This window comes from Sylvia atricapilla, chromosome 20, assembly GCF_009819655.1.
Source record: "Sylvia atricapilla isolate bSylAtr1 chromosome 20, bSylAtr1.pri, whole genome shotgun sequence".
NCBI lineage: Eukaryota > Metazoa > Chordata > Aves > Passeriformes > Sylviidae > Sylvia > Sylvia atricapilla.
In genome coordinates this window covers 7,068,677-7,084,290 of record NC_089159.1, presented here as the reverse complement: position 1 = coordinate 7,084,290, position 15,614 = coordinate 7,068,677, and the positions used below count along the sequence as shown (strand labels likewise).

The 15,614-nt window shown below is 66.5% G+C and overlaps 2 protein-coding genes across 5 annotated transcripts; one reads left to right on the top strand and one right to left on the bottom strand.

Moving 5' to 3' along the window:
- The first annotated feature begins 902 nt into the window (after nt 1-902).
- On the top strand, nt 903-6,796 carry CORO6 (coronin 6). Of its 4 annotated transcripts, XM_066333409.1 has the most exons (12): nt 903-1,060; nt 2,930-3,129; nt 3,751-3,873; nt 4,313-4,442; nt 4,525-4,706; nt 4,828-4,947; nt 5,198-5,317; nt 5,702-5,806; nt 5,895-6,040; nt 6,119-6,176; nt 6,261-6,491; nt 6,594-6,796. In XM_066333409.1, exons 2-12 carry the CDS (start codon nt 2,932-2,934, stop codon nt 6,714-6,716), a joined length of 1,536 nt encoding a protein of 511 aa, XP_066189506.1. In that variant the 5' UTR covers nt 903-1,060; nt 2,930-2,931; the 3' UTR covers nt 6,717-6,796. The 4 variants fall into 4 exon arrangements, with proteins under 4 accessions (XP_066189506.1, XP_066189504.1, XP_066189505.1 ...); XM_066333407.1 differs by lacking the exon at nt 4,828-4,947 and having other exon boundaries at nt 908-1,060; XM_066333408.1 differs by lacking the exon at nt 5,198-5,317 and having other exon boundaries at nt 908-1,060; nt 6,597-6,796.
- Nucleotides 6,797-7,242: 446 nt separating this feature from the next.
- Nucleotides 7,243-15,251, bottom strand: ANKRD13B (ankyrin repeat domain 13B). Its single transcript, XM_066333404.1, is given in 16 exon segments — nt 7,243-8,381; nt 8,470-8,546; nt 8,745-8,905; nt 9,018-9,170; nt 9,251-9,408; nt 9,518-9,648; nt 9,729-9,793; nt 9,861-9,942; nt 10,031-10,097; nt 10,184-10,373; nt 10,464-10,607; nt 10,863-10,908; nt 10,980-11,104; nt 11,365-11,500; nt 14,865-15,079; nt 15,082-15,251. Coding segments are annotated over 16 exon segments (2,040 nt in total). The 5' UTR covers nt 15,161-15,251; the 3' UTR covers nt 7,243-8,170.
- Nucleotides 15,252-15,614: the final 363 nt, after the last annotated feature.

Genomic DNA, 15,614 nt, shown 5'->3' with positions numbered 1-15,614 from the left:
AGGACATGGCACTTGCTCCATCCCCAAACACGGAGTGAGCCTGGGCCGTGGTGGGACAGGGCAAGCAAGGGGTGCCTCTGCAGCCCCTTCCCTCCCTGCCACCCCTTTGGCTGGGCAAACAAGGATGTCACCTCTTCCCTGCCCTTTTGCCAGCTGCCCCCTCCTGCCCGTTCAGCCAATGCTCGTCCAGCTCCACACGGTGCCCTTGTAGGGTCCAGGGCTTTGCTGCCTTTCCAGGAACCACCGCTCCCCTCCCTCTGGTCCTTGAACCCTACAATCCCTTAATCCCCTTGGGCCAGGGCATCCCTGCAGGGCTGGGCTTCACGAAATCCCGAATGTGATTTCTGGATGCGCCTGTAACCATCCTGCTGGGCTGGGGCTGAGGTGGGCTTGCAGACCCTTTTCCCTGGGGGAGGTGGGTGCGATGCTGTGAGTGTTGGGAGCCTCAGGGGCAGCCCATGGCCATGATCCCTGTGGGGCCGGGCTGGCCCCGAGCTGTGGGGGGACACATCGCAGGGTCACAGCCCTATGCACAAGTGACCCCCGGAGTGATGCCCGGCCCCTGGGTTTCTCTCAGTACTTCAGAAAGGCTCAGGGGGCTTTTCCTGTCCCCCATCTCCCAGCCCCAGGGGCTCCCGCGCACCTCGCCGGGGGGCTGCGGGCACCCTCGGGACCCCCCCGCTTTTGGGGTGGGAGCGGGGGCCGTCCGTGCCGGGGCTGCCCCGGGGCTGCGGGCAGAGCGGGGGGCCGGGCAGGGTGCGGGGGCAGGCGGGGCCGGGCCGGGCCCCCCGTCCCCTCCCTCCGGTGCCCGCCGCGGGGGGGCTGTGCCGGCCCCGGCGCCCGGCTCGGCTCAGCTGTTCTCTGCGGCAGCGGCACCGCGCGGGGCCGAGCCGAGCCCAGCCGAGCCCAGCGGGGCCGGGCGGAGCGGAGCCGAGCGGGGCCGGGCCGGGCCGGGGGGAGCGGAGCGGGGCTGAGCGCGGCCGGAGCGGGCGGAGCGGAGCCGAGCGGGGCGCAGCGCGGAGCCGGGCGCGCCCGGGCGCGGAGGAGCCGCCGAGCGCAGGTGGGAGCCGGGCGCGGGGCGGGGGCGGCGGGAGCGCGGTGGGAAGGGACGGGGGGACGCGGGGAGCGGGACTGAGCCCCCCGGGCCCCGGGCCCTCGCCGCCCGCCGGCGGAGATGGCTATATTTGGACAGTGACCTCTGGTCGTTCCCGAGCAGTCGCTGCGGATTCAATTGTGGCAACGTAATGGCACGGCCGGGGAAGCGGGGAGCGGGGCTGTCCTGCCCGTATCCTGCCTGCACCCTGCCCGTATCCCGCCTGCACCTCACCTCTCTTTGCCAGCACCCCTTTGGACCCCACTTGCGCCCTGCCTGCACCCCACCCAGCTCTCACGCCTGCACCCCACACTGCACCTTATTCAGCCCCGCCTGCACCTTGCCAGCACCCCACCTGCTCCTACCAACCCCTCCTGCACCCTACACGTTGCCTGCACCCTGCTCAACTCTGCCTGCACCTCATCTGCCCCCCACCTGCACCTTGCCCCTGTCTGCACCCTGCCCAGGCCGTCCCTTCCTTCCCTGCGTGCTGACACCCCAGACTCCGCTCCCGCTGCCAATGGTTGAGGTGCTGGGGGAGCGTCCCCACGGAGCCTGCTCGCTCCTCCCCGGGGCTGGGGACCATGCTCGCACCGAGGGGGTGACACCGTTGTCCAGCCCTGCTTGGCAGGCGGGCTCTGGGCCCCTTAGCGCCCAGCTCCAGCCCGTTCAGCCAAGCCAGAGATGATGCTGAAGTGCCGTGAGGACCCCGGGGACGCTCAGGGGCTGGGCAGAAGTGGTTTGGCAGGGCGATTCATGTGCCCTATACAAAACCCACCGGCCTGAACGTGGAGGAGCAGATCTGCTCCTGCCTCTGCCCACACCGGCTCTGTGGGCTGGGGACAGGGGTGCCTGGCCATGGTTTGCTGGTTCGATGTGGCTGTTTCTGATAATGGCTGTGTACCCAGAAGAGCACAGGGGATTCCCCGGGGTAGCCAGTGGCTCATGGGTGCTGCAGAGTCCCAGCTCCAAAGGTTTTGTTGTCCTGAGTGTCTGAGTCTCCCCCTGGGGCAGGTCCCAGGAGCAGCACAGGCTGGAGGGAGAGATGGGTGACTGTGGGCATTGTGCCCAGCTGTGGCTGAGGGCTGGAGACCCCACTGGGGCCACGGAGGCTGCTCCTTCACCCCCAGTGTGCCCATGGGCCTTTGTGTCTGTGCCAGATCCAACCCTTACCCAGTGGGAGTGCAGAGTGGGTGGCAGGGATCCGTGGCACGGGACAGGGATCCGTGGAGGGAGGCGTGAGCCACCAGCAGGCAGCTCTGGAGGCACAGTCCTTCTGCCGGGTGCTGGGTCAAGCCAGGCAGCCTCAGGCTGCTGATGCAGGATGAGATACAAGGGGACAAGCTGTGACTTGGTGCACAGCACCTTTATGTCCACCCCAGAGTTCCCTTCACCCTGCTACTCTGCTGCAGCAGATCATGTGCCGACCCCAGTGCCAGCCACGGGGCATAGCACAGCAGTGGGACGTGGCACAGCTGTGGGATATGGCATAACTGTGGGATATGGCACAGCCACAGGGCATACACAGCTGTGTATTATGGCATAGCCCTGCCCAGTCCCTGCTCAGTGTCAGGTGGCTCTGGCCACCAGCTGACAGTCCCCAGCACCTGCAGCAGCCCCACATCCCAGCACCAGGGCTGCCCCTGCTCCTTGACGTGGGGTCAGGGCCACATCAGACACAATCTCACATCCTCATCCCCCACTAGCTCAGTGTTCCCAGGTTTCCCGCTGTGCCCAGAGTGGGAGTCATCTCTCAGAGCTTGAGGCCTGAGGGGACTGAAAGCCCCCCCAGCTGTGCCGGGGTTGGGAGGTGGTGGCCTGACCCTGTCCCCCCAGCCATGAGCCGCCGCGTGGTGCGCCAGAGCAAGTTCCGGCACGTGTTCGGGCAGCCGGTGAAGGCGGACCAGATGTACGAGGACATCCGTGTCTCCAAAGTGACATGTGACAGCTCCTTCTGCGCCGTCAACCCCAAGTTTCTGGCCATCATTGTGGAGTCTGGGGGTGGCGGGGCCTTCATTGTCCTGCCCCTTGCCAAGGTGAGTGGGGAGGATGCTGGGGTTTGGCCACGCCGCTGAGATGTGTTGGGGGGGAACGTGCTGATAGGGTTTGCTTTTGGGGAGCTGCTGTGGCCCCAGAGCCCCCCAGCTTTGCCCCAACACCCCCTCTTCATGTGGGGGCTTGGGGCAGCAACAACCTGGGTGATCACTGGCACCTGCCAAGGGTGACATCCCTGGGGCAACCGAGGTGATCTGGGAAACCCCCAGCTGCCTTCTCCCCAGCCCCAATTCCCTGGGGGACACAGCATGCCCAGGGAGGAGCAGCCAGTGGAATGGGGGTCTGCCCTGCCAGCCCTGGCAGAGAGACTGGGAGAGGGTCCCCAACCCCTCCTTGCCATCAGAGCAGACACAAAACAACCTCTCACGGGTCACATCATTCCCGTCGGTGTTCCTATGAGGCCTTGTGCCAGGTGAGCCCCTTTTGCTCCACGTGCCTCAGGTTCCCCCTTCACGGCAGGTGCAAATCTCTGGCCACCACCGGAATCCCCTGCATGTCCCCATTTGTGCCCAGCCCCACACAGTGGTGGCCAGGCTGGGCTTTGGGGGCTACTTGGCAGGGTGTCTCCTAGGGGGTCTCACCCTGGCCCCTCACTGTTACAGACAGGACGGGTGGACAAGAACCACCCGCTGGTGACAGGACACACGGCGCCCGTGCTGGACATCGACTGGTGTCCCCACAACGACAACGTCATCGCCAGCGCCTCGGAGGACACCACCGTCATGGTGAGGGGCCGGGCCCTGTGCAGGAGGGGGGTGGCGGGTGCTGGGGGAGCGATGCAGAGCATCTCCCCCCTCCCTCGCCGCCTGTGAAGTGTCACTGGCCTATTTTTAGCCCCGGTGCCATGCGTTCGCGCTGGCGGCGGCTGCTCGCTCCATGATGCAGCAGTTTGTGCTAAATATACCCTCCCTGGCGACTCAGCATGCAGGAATAGCTGGGGGGGGCTGGGGGCTGCACCCCGGCCGTGTCCCCCCTCCCTGTGCCCATCAGCACCCCAAGTGCTGGGGATGCACCCCAGGATAGAGGCGCTTCTGGTGTTCCCTCACCACCCTCCCCACGGGCTGAGCCGGGATTAATGATGAGGTTAATTGGCTCCGGGGCCCTCATCCGCTTAGTGCTCACACACGGGGTGATCCCCAACGCCCCGCTCTCCTTCCCCCCCAGGTGTGGCAGATCCCCGATTATGTCCCCGTGCGCAACATCACGGAGCCCGTGGTGACTCTGGAGGGACACTCCAAGCGGGTGAGCATCATCTCCTGGCACCCCACCGCCCGCAACGTCCTGCTCAGTGCAGGTAAGGGGGTCCCGGGTCACCCTCCCCGGGGTCACGGGAGATCCATGGGGTGACAGCATCTACCCCCCTCGGCCCTCTGCAGGCTGTGACAACCTGGTGATCCTCTGGAATGTGGGGACCGGGGAGATGCTGCTGGCTCTGGATGACATGCACACTGACCTCATCTACAACGTGGGCTGGAACCGCAACGGCAGCCTCCTCGTCACCACCTGCAAGGACAAGAAGGTCCGCGTCATCGACCCCCGCAAGCAGCAGATCATAGCGGTGAGTGTCCCTCTGTGTCCCCCGTCATCCCACCGCGAGGTCCCCCCCGGTGCCTGCCTGACCCTACTAACCCCACACCGCGCGTCTCTGTGTTTGATTTAACCCGCTAACGCCGGCGCAGGAGAAAACCAAACCGCACGACGGCACCCGCCCCATCCGCGCCATCTTCGTGGCCGATGGCAAGATCTTCACCACGGGCTTCAGCAGGATGAGCGAGCGGCAGCTGGGCCTCTGGGACCTGGTACGAGATGGTGGCTCCAGCCTGGCCGTGGTGACACTGGAGGGACACTCCAAGCGGGTGTGCCAGCACCAATCCCACAGATCTCAGCCCAGCCGGGAACGCTCTAGGTGCCAGGGATGCCCTCTGGCAACGCGTGCGCTCAGGGAGCACCATGGAATAGGACTCAACGGCTGTTTGGGGGACAGATCCGGACCCCCTCCGTTTTCCCTCCTTCCCATGCCCCGTGCTGACTGTCTCCCCCTCTCTCCAGGAGAGGTTTGCCCCCCACGAAGGGCTGAGGCCCGTGCGGGCCATCTTCACACGGGAAGGACACATCTTTACCACGGGCTTTACCAGAATGAGCCAGCGGGAGCTGGGCTTGTGGGACCCGGTAACGAGGCCGCATGGAGTGCTGCCCTGGGAACTTGGCCCCCCCCAGACCCCTCCAACCCCCCCTGCCCCAGGATGGGGGTCTGCTGCATCCCCCTCTCAAAAATGCCAAGTTCCCGAGTGTGCCGTGCTGTGCTGGAGTGGGGAGGAGGCTGGGAGTGTTGGGGAAGGGGGGTACAGCCAGGCTGGGGGTACCCAGCCCTGCAGGTAAACAGGAGTGGGGCGGGAGTGGGGGGGGCATGCCAACTGCCTGCCTGGGGGGTTGTGTACCCCAGAGGGGACAAGCCCTGTCCCCCAGTGTGCCGTGGCTAATGTGTGTGACTAACCAGGGTGGGGGTTTTGGGGTCACTGCTCACACCCCTCCACCACTGCTCCGGCCCCACAGAAGAACTTTGAGGAGCCCATCGCCCTGCAAGAGATGGACACGAGCAATGGGGTCCTGCTGCCCTTCTACGACGCCGATTCCAGCATCGTCTACCTCTGTGGGAAGGTAACCCCCCTTCCCCAGGGTGCACCCCCCGTGCCAGCCTGTCCCTAAGGGTGCCAGGGCTGGCTGTCACCTGTCCCCACCCCCGCAGGGTGACAGCAGCATCCGGTACTTCGAGATCACGGACGAGGCACCCTACGTGCACTACCTGAACACCTACAGCAGCAAGGAGCCCCAGCGGGGCATGGGCTTCATGCCCAAGCGTGGGCTGGATGTCAGCAAGTGTGAGATCGCCAGGTGAGAGCTGAGGGGGCTGGGGGGAGCCAGGGGGGTCCGGGGGCTCAGCTGGGCCCTGACTGCCTGTGCCCCACGCAGGTTCTTCAAGCTGCACGAGCGCAAGTGCGAGCCCATTGTCATGACGGTGCCACGCAAGGTGAGCCCGGGGGGCTCCCAGGGGAGGTGGGGGCCCGGCGGGGGCACACCCCACATCTCACCATGGTCTCTCGCCCTCCCGCAGTCAGACCTCTTCCAGGATGACCTTTACCCTGACACGCCAGGCCCCGAGCCGGCCCTGGAGGCAGACGAGTGGCTGTCGGGGAAGGACGCAGAGCCCATCCTCATCTCGCTGCGGGATGGGTACGTCCCCATCAAGAACCGGGAGCTGAAGGTGGTCAAGAAGAACATCCTGGACAGCAAACCCCCGCCAGGCCCCCGACGCAGCCACTCCACCTGCGACTCCGACTTCTCTGTGAGTGTCCGGGGGACAGGGATGTGACAACAGGGCTGTCCCCCTGCCCTGGGGTGGGAGGGGCCAGACTCGTCGGTGACCCTGTCTCCCTTCTCCCTGCAGCAGCCAGCCTTGGAGGAGGTGCTGGAGGAGATCCGTGCCCTGAAGGAGACGGTCCAAGCGCAGGAGAAGCGCATCTCCGACCTGGAGAACAAACTCGGCCAGTTCACCAACGGCACGGACTAGCGCGGTGGCCACGGCCACGACCACGGGCAGGGCCAGGACTGCCCCGGCCTCCCGGGGATTAAAGCAGAGTCCCCACCTTGGGCAGGAGCCCGGAGCCGTGTTCTTTCCCCAGGAGCCGAAGGGGCAGGGAGGGCTCGGACCCAGACCCCGCCTCCACTGGCATCAGTCGCATCCTGCGCCCGCAGCGCCGGAGCGGGTCCCGCTTCAGTGCCCGCAGCCCGGGGCTGCCGAGCATCCCTCCGCGGGGACCTGCCCAGGACAGGGGGCTGCCGGCCCCCCCGGCCGGGATGTGCTTGTGTACGGTGCTACACCCCCACCCCATCACCCCCTCACCTCCCCCTGCCCCATCGACCCCTCGGCGGGTGCTCCAACCGGCTCTTAGCTCCTGGACCCCGTTAATAAAGGGCTCAGCCACCCTTGGCTGCGTGGCAGGTACCGGGGACGAGGGACCACCGTGCCGGGGGTGCTGCCTGCACCCTGCTGCCTGCGACCCCCCGGCTCAGGCAGAGGGAGGCCGAGAGAGACAAACATTAAAGAGCATTTATTGGTGTTGGCCGCAGTCGGAGCTGCTCGGGCTCCCCCGGCCCTGGCCCAGATGTTGCTGTGGGGTGCACGGGTGGGTGGAGGGAGGGGCACCAGCTATGAAAAGTCCCAGGAGAGCGAGCCCAGCCCCCCCCTCACCCCGCAGCCCCCAGCCCCCCGTGTGCAAAGAGGGAGCAGCCGGGGCAGGGGGCCGGGGTTAGCACCATTTGACATAAGGGTTCTCTCGGGGTCAGTGCCCGGGACGAGGGGGTGCAGCGCTGCCAAGGGGGGGCATCCGAGCAGGGTGGAGGGGTGCGAGCAGGGGTAAGGGGGGGTGAGACCGGGCCACCCTTCACAGGCACCCCTTCAGCTGCCCCAGCAGTCCCCGTGCTATGGGGGGCGGCTGTGCAGCCCCGCGCTGGCTGTGGGGTACAACAGGGCTGAGCCCCCACCCGTGTTGGCAGGCAGAGCAGCTCCCGGGTAAGTGCACTTGGTAGCGCCTGGGCAGGGGGTAAAAGGGAGCTGGGCAGAGGCCCCTGGCTCTGGGGGCACCCCGGGACCCCACACAACTGGCAGCCCACCCATCCGGGGCAGGATGTGCCCCCCACCGCCTTCCTGGGGTGGGGGCTGAGCAGCACCCCATAGGGCGGCTGGAGAAGGGGTACAGTCTGTGGAGGTGCCCTCCCTTAACCCAGGTGCAGGGTTAACACCCACCCCCACCCTGTGCTGCTGTGGGGTGCCCCCACCTCACCCCAATACTGCCCCAGCTCTGGGGACGTTCTCCCAGGGCCAAATCCTGCTCCCCCGTTCTCCATTTGCAGTTCTTGGACTGGCTCCCCCCACGCCGCTCCCCCTCTGTGCCCCCAGACACGGCCCTGGCCGTGTCCCCATCCCCTCTGGGGCGGGCAGGGGGGCTCAGTGGGGGCGCGGGGTCACTTCTCCGTCAGCGAGAGCTGCAGGATCCGCTGCAGATCCTCCTCCTCCTGGCGCGTCCGGCGCTCCGCTTCCTCCTGCTCCCGCGCCGACAGCGCCATGGCCAGGCGCAGCTGCTCGGCGTAGCTGGGGAACAGGGCGCCGGGCCCTCGGCCACCCCCCGGCGCCGGGGCCACCGGGGGACGCGGGGATGCCGTGTGCTGGGGAGTCCTGGGGGCACCGGGGGCTCAGTGGGGTCCCCGCGGGTCCGGCTCCCACACCCACTCCCCCCCAGGGGGGCTGGCCGGACCTTACCAACCTGTCTCCTCGGCGGCCCTCGTGCGACAAGGGGTGGGTGCCCGGCTTGCTGTTGGTCAGTGCTTCCCAAATGGTCACCTGTGGCAGGTGACAGAGGGGTGCTTGGAGGGTGGCACCCCAAGAAACAGCCCCCTCAGCATGAACTGTGACCCGCCACCATGGGATGCATGGATGGGGAGAGGTGGGCTGAGGATCCTAGGTGGTATCAGGATGGGGTGGGCAGGGAGGTCCCTCAGCCAGGGGGACAAGAAGAGGTGAGGGGGTGGCAGTGCCCACCTGGTCGTACTCGCTGCCCGCTTCCAGCAGGCTCTGCTGGATGGCAAACTGCAGCAGGTCATCCTCGTCCTCCCTCAGGGCGTCCTGGTGGGTGCCCACCACACTGTAACCCCGCGGCACCTCGAACAGCGCCGGGTCCATCTCACACGCTCTGCACGAGGCTGTGGGGAGGGAGACCACAGCTGGTCTGGCTGAGCACCCTGTGGGACCCCTTCCTACTCCACCCATTCCCTCAGACCCCACTGGGACTCCTTCCCATGTGCCCCAACATACTGAGGGAGCTGGAGCTGCTGACGCTGGAGGAGTCGCTGCTGGGTGAGGGTGCCTCACTGCTGGGGCTGTGCCGCAGGGAGCTGACTGGCTCGTCACACCCATTGAGGTTGCCGAAGGTTATTCGGGCGTTGAGGATATGGAAGATGGGGATTTCTGCAGGAAAAGGAAAAAAAAAAAGGCGAGGAAGGAAGCTGGCTGTGCCAGCCAGGTCAGCAGCAGAGGCCAATCCATACCAATCTTGACGGGGAAGCCGGGCGGGAGGCGCAGGGTGATGAAGTCCCGCAGTTTGGCGAAGAGCGCGTTGCTTATTGCCATGAGGTCGATGATGGGGGCAACCTGCTCGCAGAGGGACAGCGGGTGGTCCTCACACAGCCACAGCTTCGCCTTGAACCTGCCAGGGACAGGCATCTGGCTGGGGACCCCCATGTGTCCCCACCCCGAGCTCTGCAGCAGTGGAGGTGGGGACACAGGGGGTCCCTGTCTGCTCCTCCCCCTCTCACTTCTGTGTCTTGGTGGTGAGCTCCATGGGCCGGCCCATGTCCCGGTTGCCCAGCTCGAAGTTGGGGTTGAAGTACTCCTCAGGGGTGATGGCGGTGGGGTTGGCGTGACTCAGTGTCTGTGTGATCAATGTCTGCACAGGGGGACAGCCCCGTGGGGTGAGAGCAGAGGTCTGACTGCAGGGCCACCCCCTCCCACCCCTGAGACACTCACCCCATTGTTGGGCCCCACGTGCTGCTCGGCGATGCCCAGGAAGGATTGCAGGGGGGTCTTACAGCCTGTGGGAGAGGAGGGGGTGAGGGCAGAGCTGGGGGTGCCCTGCTCCCCAGCCCGTGCTGGCTCTACCTTTGCTCTTGCCCTTGTGCTGGTCTGAGAGGTGCTCGGTCCGTGTCCGGGTGATCAGCTCCACGTTGGAAGCGCCATAGACCTGCCAAGGAGGGGGAATGGCAGAGGTGGGCACCTCACAGCTGCAGCCAACCACACTCCCCTGGGCAGCTCAACTCCCTGCCCCTCACCTTGGCCTCATACCCATTCACCATTTCCGTCTTCTCGCTCCTCCAGCCCAGGATCCCGGACTTGTTCCTGGGGTGACAGGGCACCATGAGCTTGCTTGGACAGCCCGGGGTGCCAGCACCCCCGGGGGTGGGCTCGGTGCCACCCCAGCCCACCTCTCGAAGGCGATGTTCTTGGTGTCGAGCTGGGTGGTGACAACAGGGGCCGTCAGCCGCCCCATCACCTGCTCCTCGGTGGGCTGCACAGCAGCCAGCAGCACCTCCTGGTCATGGCCAGCCAGGGCCAGCGTCTCTGAGTAGACCACCCTCCTGTCATGGTCAATCTCCATCACCACCGCACTGCTGTCTGCAGGGAATGGGGTCAGGACAGCCATGGTCCCCACCACGTCACCCGGCACCACTCCCCAGTGAGGGGGACACACCGGTGTCACCTCACCTTGTCCCCGAAAGACAAAGCTGCGGTTGCCACGCTGCCAGGTCATGTGGTCGAAGCCCAGCAGTGTGGTGTCCACCCGCAGGTTCTGGCCACTCTTCCACACCTTGTAGGTGTCACTGGGGCAGATCTTGGACACCAGGGGCACTGGGGAGAAATGCCAATAGCCCAGCCAGGGATGGGGACACCTGCACCCCTGAGGGGGCTGCCAGCTCTGAGCTAGGTGGGGGACGCACCTGGGGAATGTGATGCCTTGGCAGGATGGGGGTCTGCAAGCTTGGGGTGTCAGGGGGCAAGGGGGCAGGTGATCCCCAACCTGGGCATGGGGATGGATGCTGGGGCTGGGGGACTCTGCTGGGAAATTCCCGCTCCCCCCACAGCCACGCTGTGCCCCGAGCTCACCCCAGCTGGTGAACTCCCACTTCATCTCCACGTAGAAGTCCTGGGCCTGTGGAGAGCACAGAGGGGTCAGGGGAAGCCCGTGGCCACAGCCCCTGCAGCCCCTGCTGAGGGAGGTACCTTCCGCAGCTTCTCCAGCAGCACGGGGATCCCGGCCAGGCGCTTGATGGCTCTCTGGTAGTCACGGTAGCGCAGGACCAGCTGCACCAGCTCCAGGTCACGGGTGCTCACAGCCTCCTGCAGGACTGTAGGGCAAAGGGACAGCGTCCAGGGCCATGGCACGGTGTGGCAAAGCATGGCATGCATGGCACTGCAAAGCTGCAGCACATGGGCAGTGCCTTGGGGAGCTGCAGCACCAGGGTGAGCATGACCATGCCTGTGCCCATGTTCATGCCTGTATCCATGTCCACATTTGTGTCCATGCTCATGCCCAAGCCCATCTCCATGCCTGTGTCTGCCTCAGGGCAGCTTGAAGGAGGCTGGAGGGCAGCAGCCAGCTGCTCACCTGTCCATCCACTGCGGTTCTCCTTGCCCACGTCGGCGCCATGCTTCAGCAGCACCCTGGCACACTCGAGGTGGCCCAGCGTGGTGGCCAGGTGCAGGGGAGTGCGTCCTCGGGGGTCCAGCTGCTCGATGTCGGCCTGCCAGGAAGGAATGAGGCCCTGACATAATTGGGGTGGCCAGACCTTGCTCTCCAGTGCTCTCCCACAGACGTGCATCTCCCAGACACAGAAAGCAGCCAACATTTGACAGTATCTGGGAGAGCATCCCCACCCCTGACCTCCTTCAAGAGAAGCACCTCGAAAGCCTCTCCCTGCTGCCACTGCCAGACCCATGGAGAGCACGTGAGAGCACACTGGTGGCTGCCAGCACCCAGCACACCTCATCACAGCTGGGCTGCACCCACCAGGCGGGCACAGAGCAGGGGCACGGCATGGCAGCAAGGGGGGCACAGATACACCTAACACAGAGCTCTGCACATCTCCATGCAGCTGCAAGCTCCAGAAAAACCCCCACCTCTGGCATTTTGGGGTGGGGTGGGGGGTGTGTGCCCAGTTGCCAGGCAGCAGCTGCTGGCAGCCCCCCTCCGCCAGGGCCGGGAGCGCGGCGGGCGCCGTGGGCTGCGGCGGGCGCACGTGTTCCCCTGCCTGAGCCGGGGGCGGGCGGCTGCGGGAGCGGAGCGCCTGCTCCGAGGATCCCCGGGGCCCTGGGGAGCCGTCGCTGGGGCTGCCGTTGTTTGTGCCAAACCCGGAGGCTGGCACCCTGCCAGCCCTGAGGAATCCCTGGTGCGGTGGCGGGTGGGCACCCCCCGGGCCCTGCTCCCCGTGTTGGAAGCGGCATCACACCCACGGCCAGCTGGGGACATGGCTCGGGGAAGGGGGGCACCCTCTGTGCCCTGAGTGCCCAGCTGGGGTAGAAGCCTTGTGACCTGAGAGGGGCACTCAGATGCTGCCAGGGCAGGAGGCAGTGGGGCAGTCCCCACATAACTGGTTTTGGGGAGGCCACCTTCAGGAGAACAAACCTGGGGTGCAGCACTCAAAGGTGCCAGCTGGGACCAGGCAGCCAGAGGTGTTTTGGCATAGGCAGAGGTGGAGCATGGGCTCCCTGGTGCCCAGAGTCTCACCTGCAGCACATCCCTGGCTCCCTCTGGGCATGTTCTGAATTCCTGCTGCCCCAGGGATGTTCCCATCCCTGCCCAGGCTATGGGTATTCCCATACCCCTCATCCCCAGGGACTCACCAGGTAGGGGGACCCCCCAGTCTGCCCACACCACGGGAGCAAACACAGCCCCTCAGTTCCCTGGGAGTCAATGTGCCGCTCCAATGCTCTCCAGGCGACTGCTGCTTCTTAATTGCACTAATGAAACTACTCTAATCAAAGCAATCGACCCCCGGCTGGGGGCAGGGGCTGCAGGCTCAGTGCAGCTCCCCAGCTGCAGCCCCTGCCCCAGCGCTGGGCAGGGTGAGGGTCCCGAGTGTGGGGACACGGTGCTGGAGCCACCCCAGGGGACATGGCATGACCCAGATTTTGCCAGCAAGAGCTCAGTCCTGAGCCCTGGTGTTGGGTTGGCTTCAGCTTGGGGACCACAGCACAGACCTCCAGGTGCTGTCCATCCTGGGGCCGTGACACCCACCGGGGATGGGGACAGGGACAGGGGTGGCTTTGGGGTGGCAGCGGTGCAGTGCAGAACCGCAGCTCAGTCACTCCTCCTGTGCCAGCCAGGCACGTGGCACAGCACGTCCCTCCACTGGGGTTGTCCCTGGGTTGGAGAACCCCAGCTCCTGCTCCTGGGTAGCAACAGGGGACATGAGCCAGCACGGGAAGATGGTGCCAGGCAGCGCTGTCCCTGTGCAGCCCTGGGTCCCCGTCACGCCTGAGGGGGCAGGCTGTGGTGAGGGGTGTCCTGACACAACAGGCTCCATATCACTGCCTGTCACATCCTCGTGATGTCCCTGTCAAGGAGACCCACTGACACTTGCTCCCTTGTGGAGGCAAGTGTGGATGGGAGCATCCCATGGTGACAATTTGGGGGTGACAGACAGAGCCCTCATGAGGACATGGAGAGGAGCAATGCTCTCAGCTGCCCCAGTGCTTCCCAGCCCCAAACACCTGCACTTGGGAGGGGCAGAACGTGGAGCCACTGTCCTGTGGGGGTCACCAATGCAGAGGGAGGGCAGAGCCCTGGGCAGGGGGGCACCCCGTGGGGTGCACTGCACACAGCACCAGCCTCAACCCCTTACCTGGGGGATGCTCTGGCAGGGATAAGGGCTGAGCCATGTCCCTGGATGCCCTGGACAGAGCAGGGAGCCTGGGCCGGCCCTCACCTCCTTCCCCCAAGCCCCCACCTGCTCCAGAGTCTGACCTGCAGCACCCATGGGCCCCACCCCGTGCACCCCCGGGGTGCACACATGGCTGGCTTTGCTCTCACCCAGCAAATGCCAGCAGGGGCCAAGGCAGAGCCCCTCTACTTCCCAGGCTGGAGGGTTGGAGCCTCTCTGCAGGCAAGTGGGGCAGAGCCCCCCCCGCAGCCCCTCCACCTCCCCCCGGCTGCCGAGCCCAGCTTTGATCTCCGCCGCGCTGGGCTCCTGGGAAAACTGACCCCAAATTAGCACGAAAATAAAAACACTGGCCATGGGGTGGGAGACCCGGGCGATGCTGGCGCAGCCTCCGGCTGGACCCCACAATGGAGACGGGTGTGGCGGGAGCCATCGCCTGCATCCCGGTGGGAGCTTCGCGGCACAATGACCCCCGTTTCATGCATCACCAGGGTCCATCCAGCGTGGCCCTCAGTGCCTTGGGGTTTGAGGAGCCGGGCCGAGAGGCTGGGGATACTCAGCACAGCTTCCCCGTCAGCCTCCCTCCAGCGCCTGCGGTTTCCTGCGTCTTCGGGGCTGGGTTTTAATTACCTGAATTGCAACGCCACGGGGGAGAGGGAGGCTGGGAACCCGCCGGGGAAGCACCCACACCCCGCTCCATCACCGGGCGGCTGGGAGGTTCCCGGGCTGAGGGACAAAGTGGGTCCCCTCACCCTGAGAAGAACCCCTGTGAGGGTGGGGGGCTGCGCCCCGGCACCATCAGGGGCCTCGTCCCCCCGCGCCCAGAGGGGCTCAGCCTGAGAGTGGGGAGCTGAAGGCTGCACCTCCAGGAGGGTGGCAATACCCTGAGAAACGGGGTGCGGGCCGGGCGTCTGCAGAGGCCTAGCAGGGAGCTGGGGACACGTGCAGAGGGATGCTCGGGGCTGCGTGCGCTGGAGGATGCAGGGGACCCGCGGGTGGTACCCAGCGCTCCTCGGCAGCTCCGGCGGCAGCAGGCACAGTCCCGGGGTGCAGGTGGGAACACACACCACACCCCCAGAGCGCCGCCAGCGCAGAGAGCGACCCCATCCTTATCACCCCCCTCATCTCCATCCTCATCCTCACCCCGGCCCCGAGCATTGCATCAGCTCGAGCCGAGCGGAGCCGGGCCGGGCCGTGCCGTGCCGGGAGTGTCCCCGCGCCGCCCCACCTGCTTGGCGCTGAGCTCCCGGTCCAGGTCACGGGCGCGGTTGTGCCAGACGAGGTAGTGCAGCGGGTACCTGCCCTCCGGCCCCTTCCTGCCCGAGCAAGACGCGAGCATCCTCCGTGCATGCTGGAGCGGCGCGGCGGGCGCGGCGCGGGGCGGCGCGGGGCGGGGGGGGCGCGGGGCGGGGCGGGCCGCCACCTCCCGCCCGGTGCTTCCCCGGCCCCCCCCGCACCGCCCGGCCTCATGGGACTTGTAGTTGCCCTGCCCGGCATCGCCCCTTTCTTCTTCCTCATCTTCATCTTCCTCTTTCCTCGCCCTTCTCCCGCACCGCTCAGCCCATCACCGCGGCCTCCGATCCCGCGGCGGGGCCCGCAAAGGGGCACCCCATTGGCAATCGGCATCTTCCCCAAATTCCCCCGTTTCCCAGGCTGCTCTTCCCCCTCCCAGCTGACCTCCGCTCCCCCGGTGGGGCAGCGGGCCCGGGTATATGGTGGGGCAGGGGTGAAGGCGGCAGGTGGGGAACAGGTGGGGGCCACGGGGGGACCCCGGCTCCCGCCCCCACAGCACCAGGCACGGGCCCCCAGCCCCGTTTCCTTTTCCGCCTGCGTCTCTCCCGGGCGGGCGTCGCGTTTTCCGGCTGCCGCCCGAGAACAATGCAAGGCTGGGCCTCTGCGGCCGCCCCGGCCTCCGCCGGCGCCACGCTCCTGGTCCCCCCACCCCTCTGCTCCCCACCCTCCCACGGGGGGAACCCCC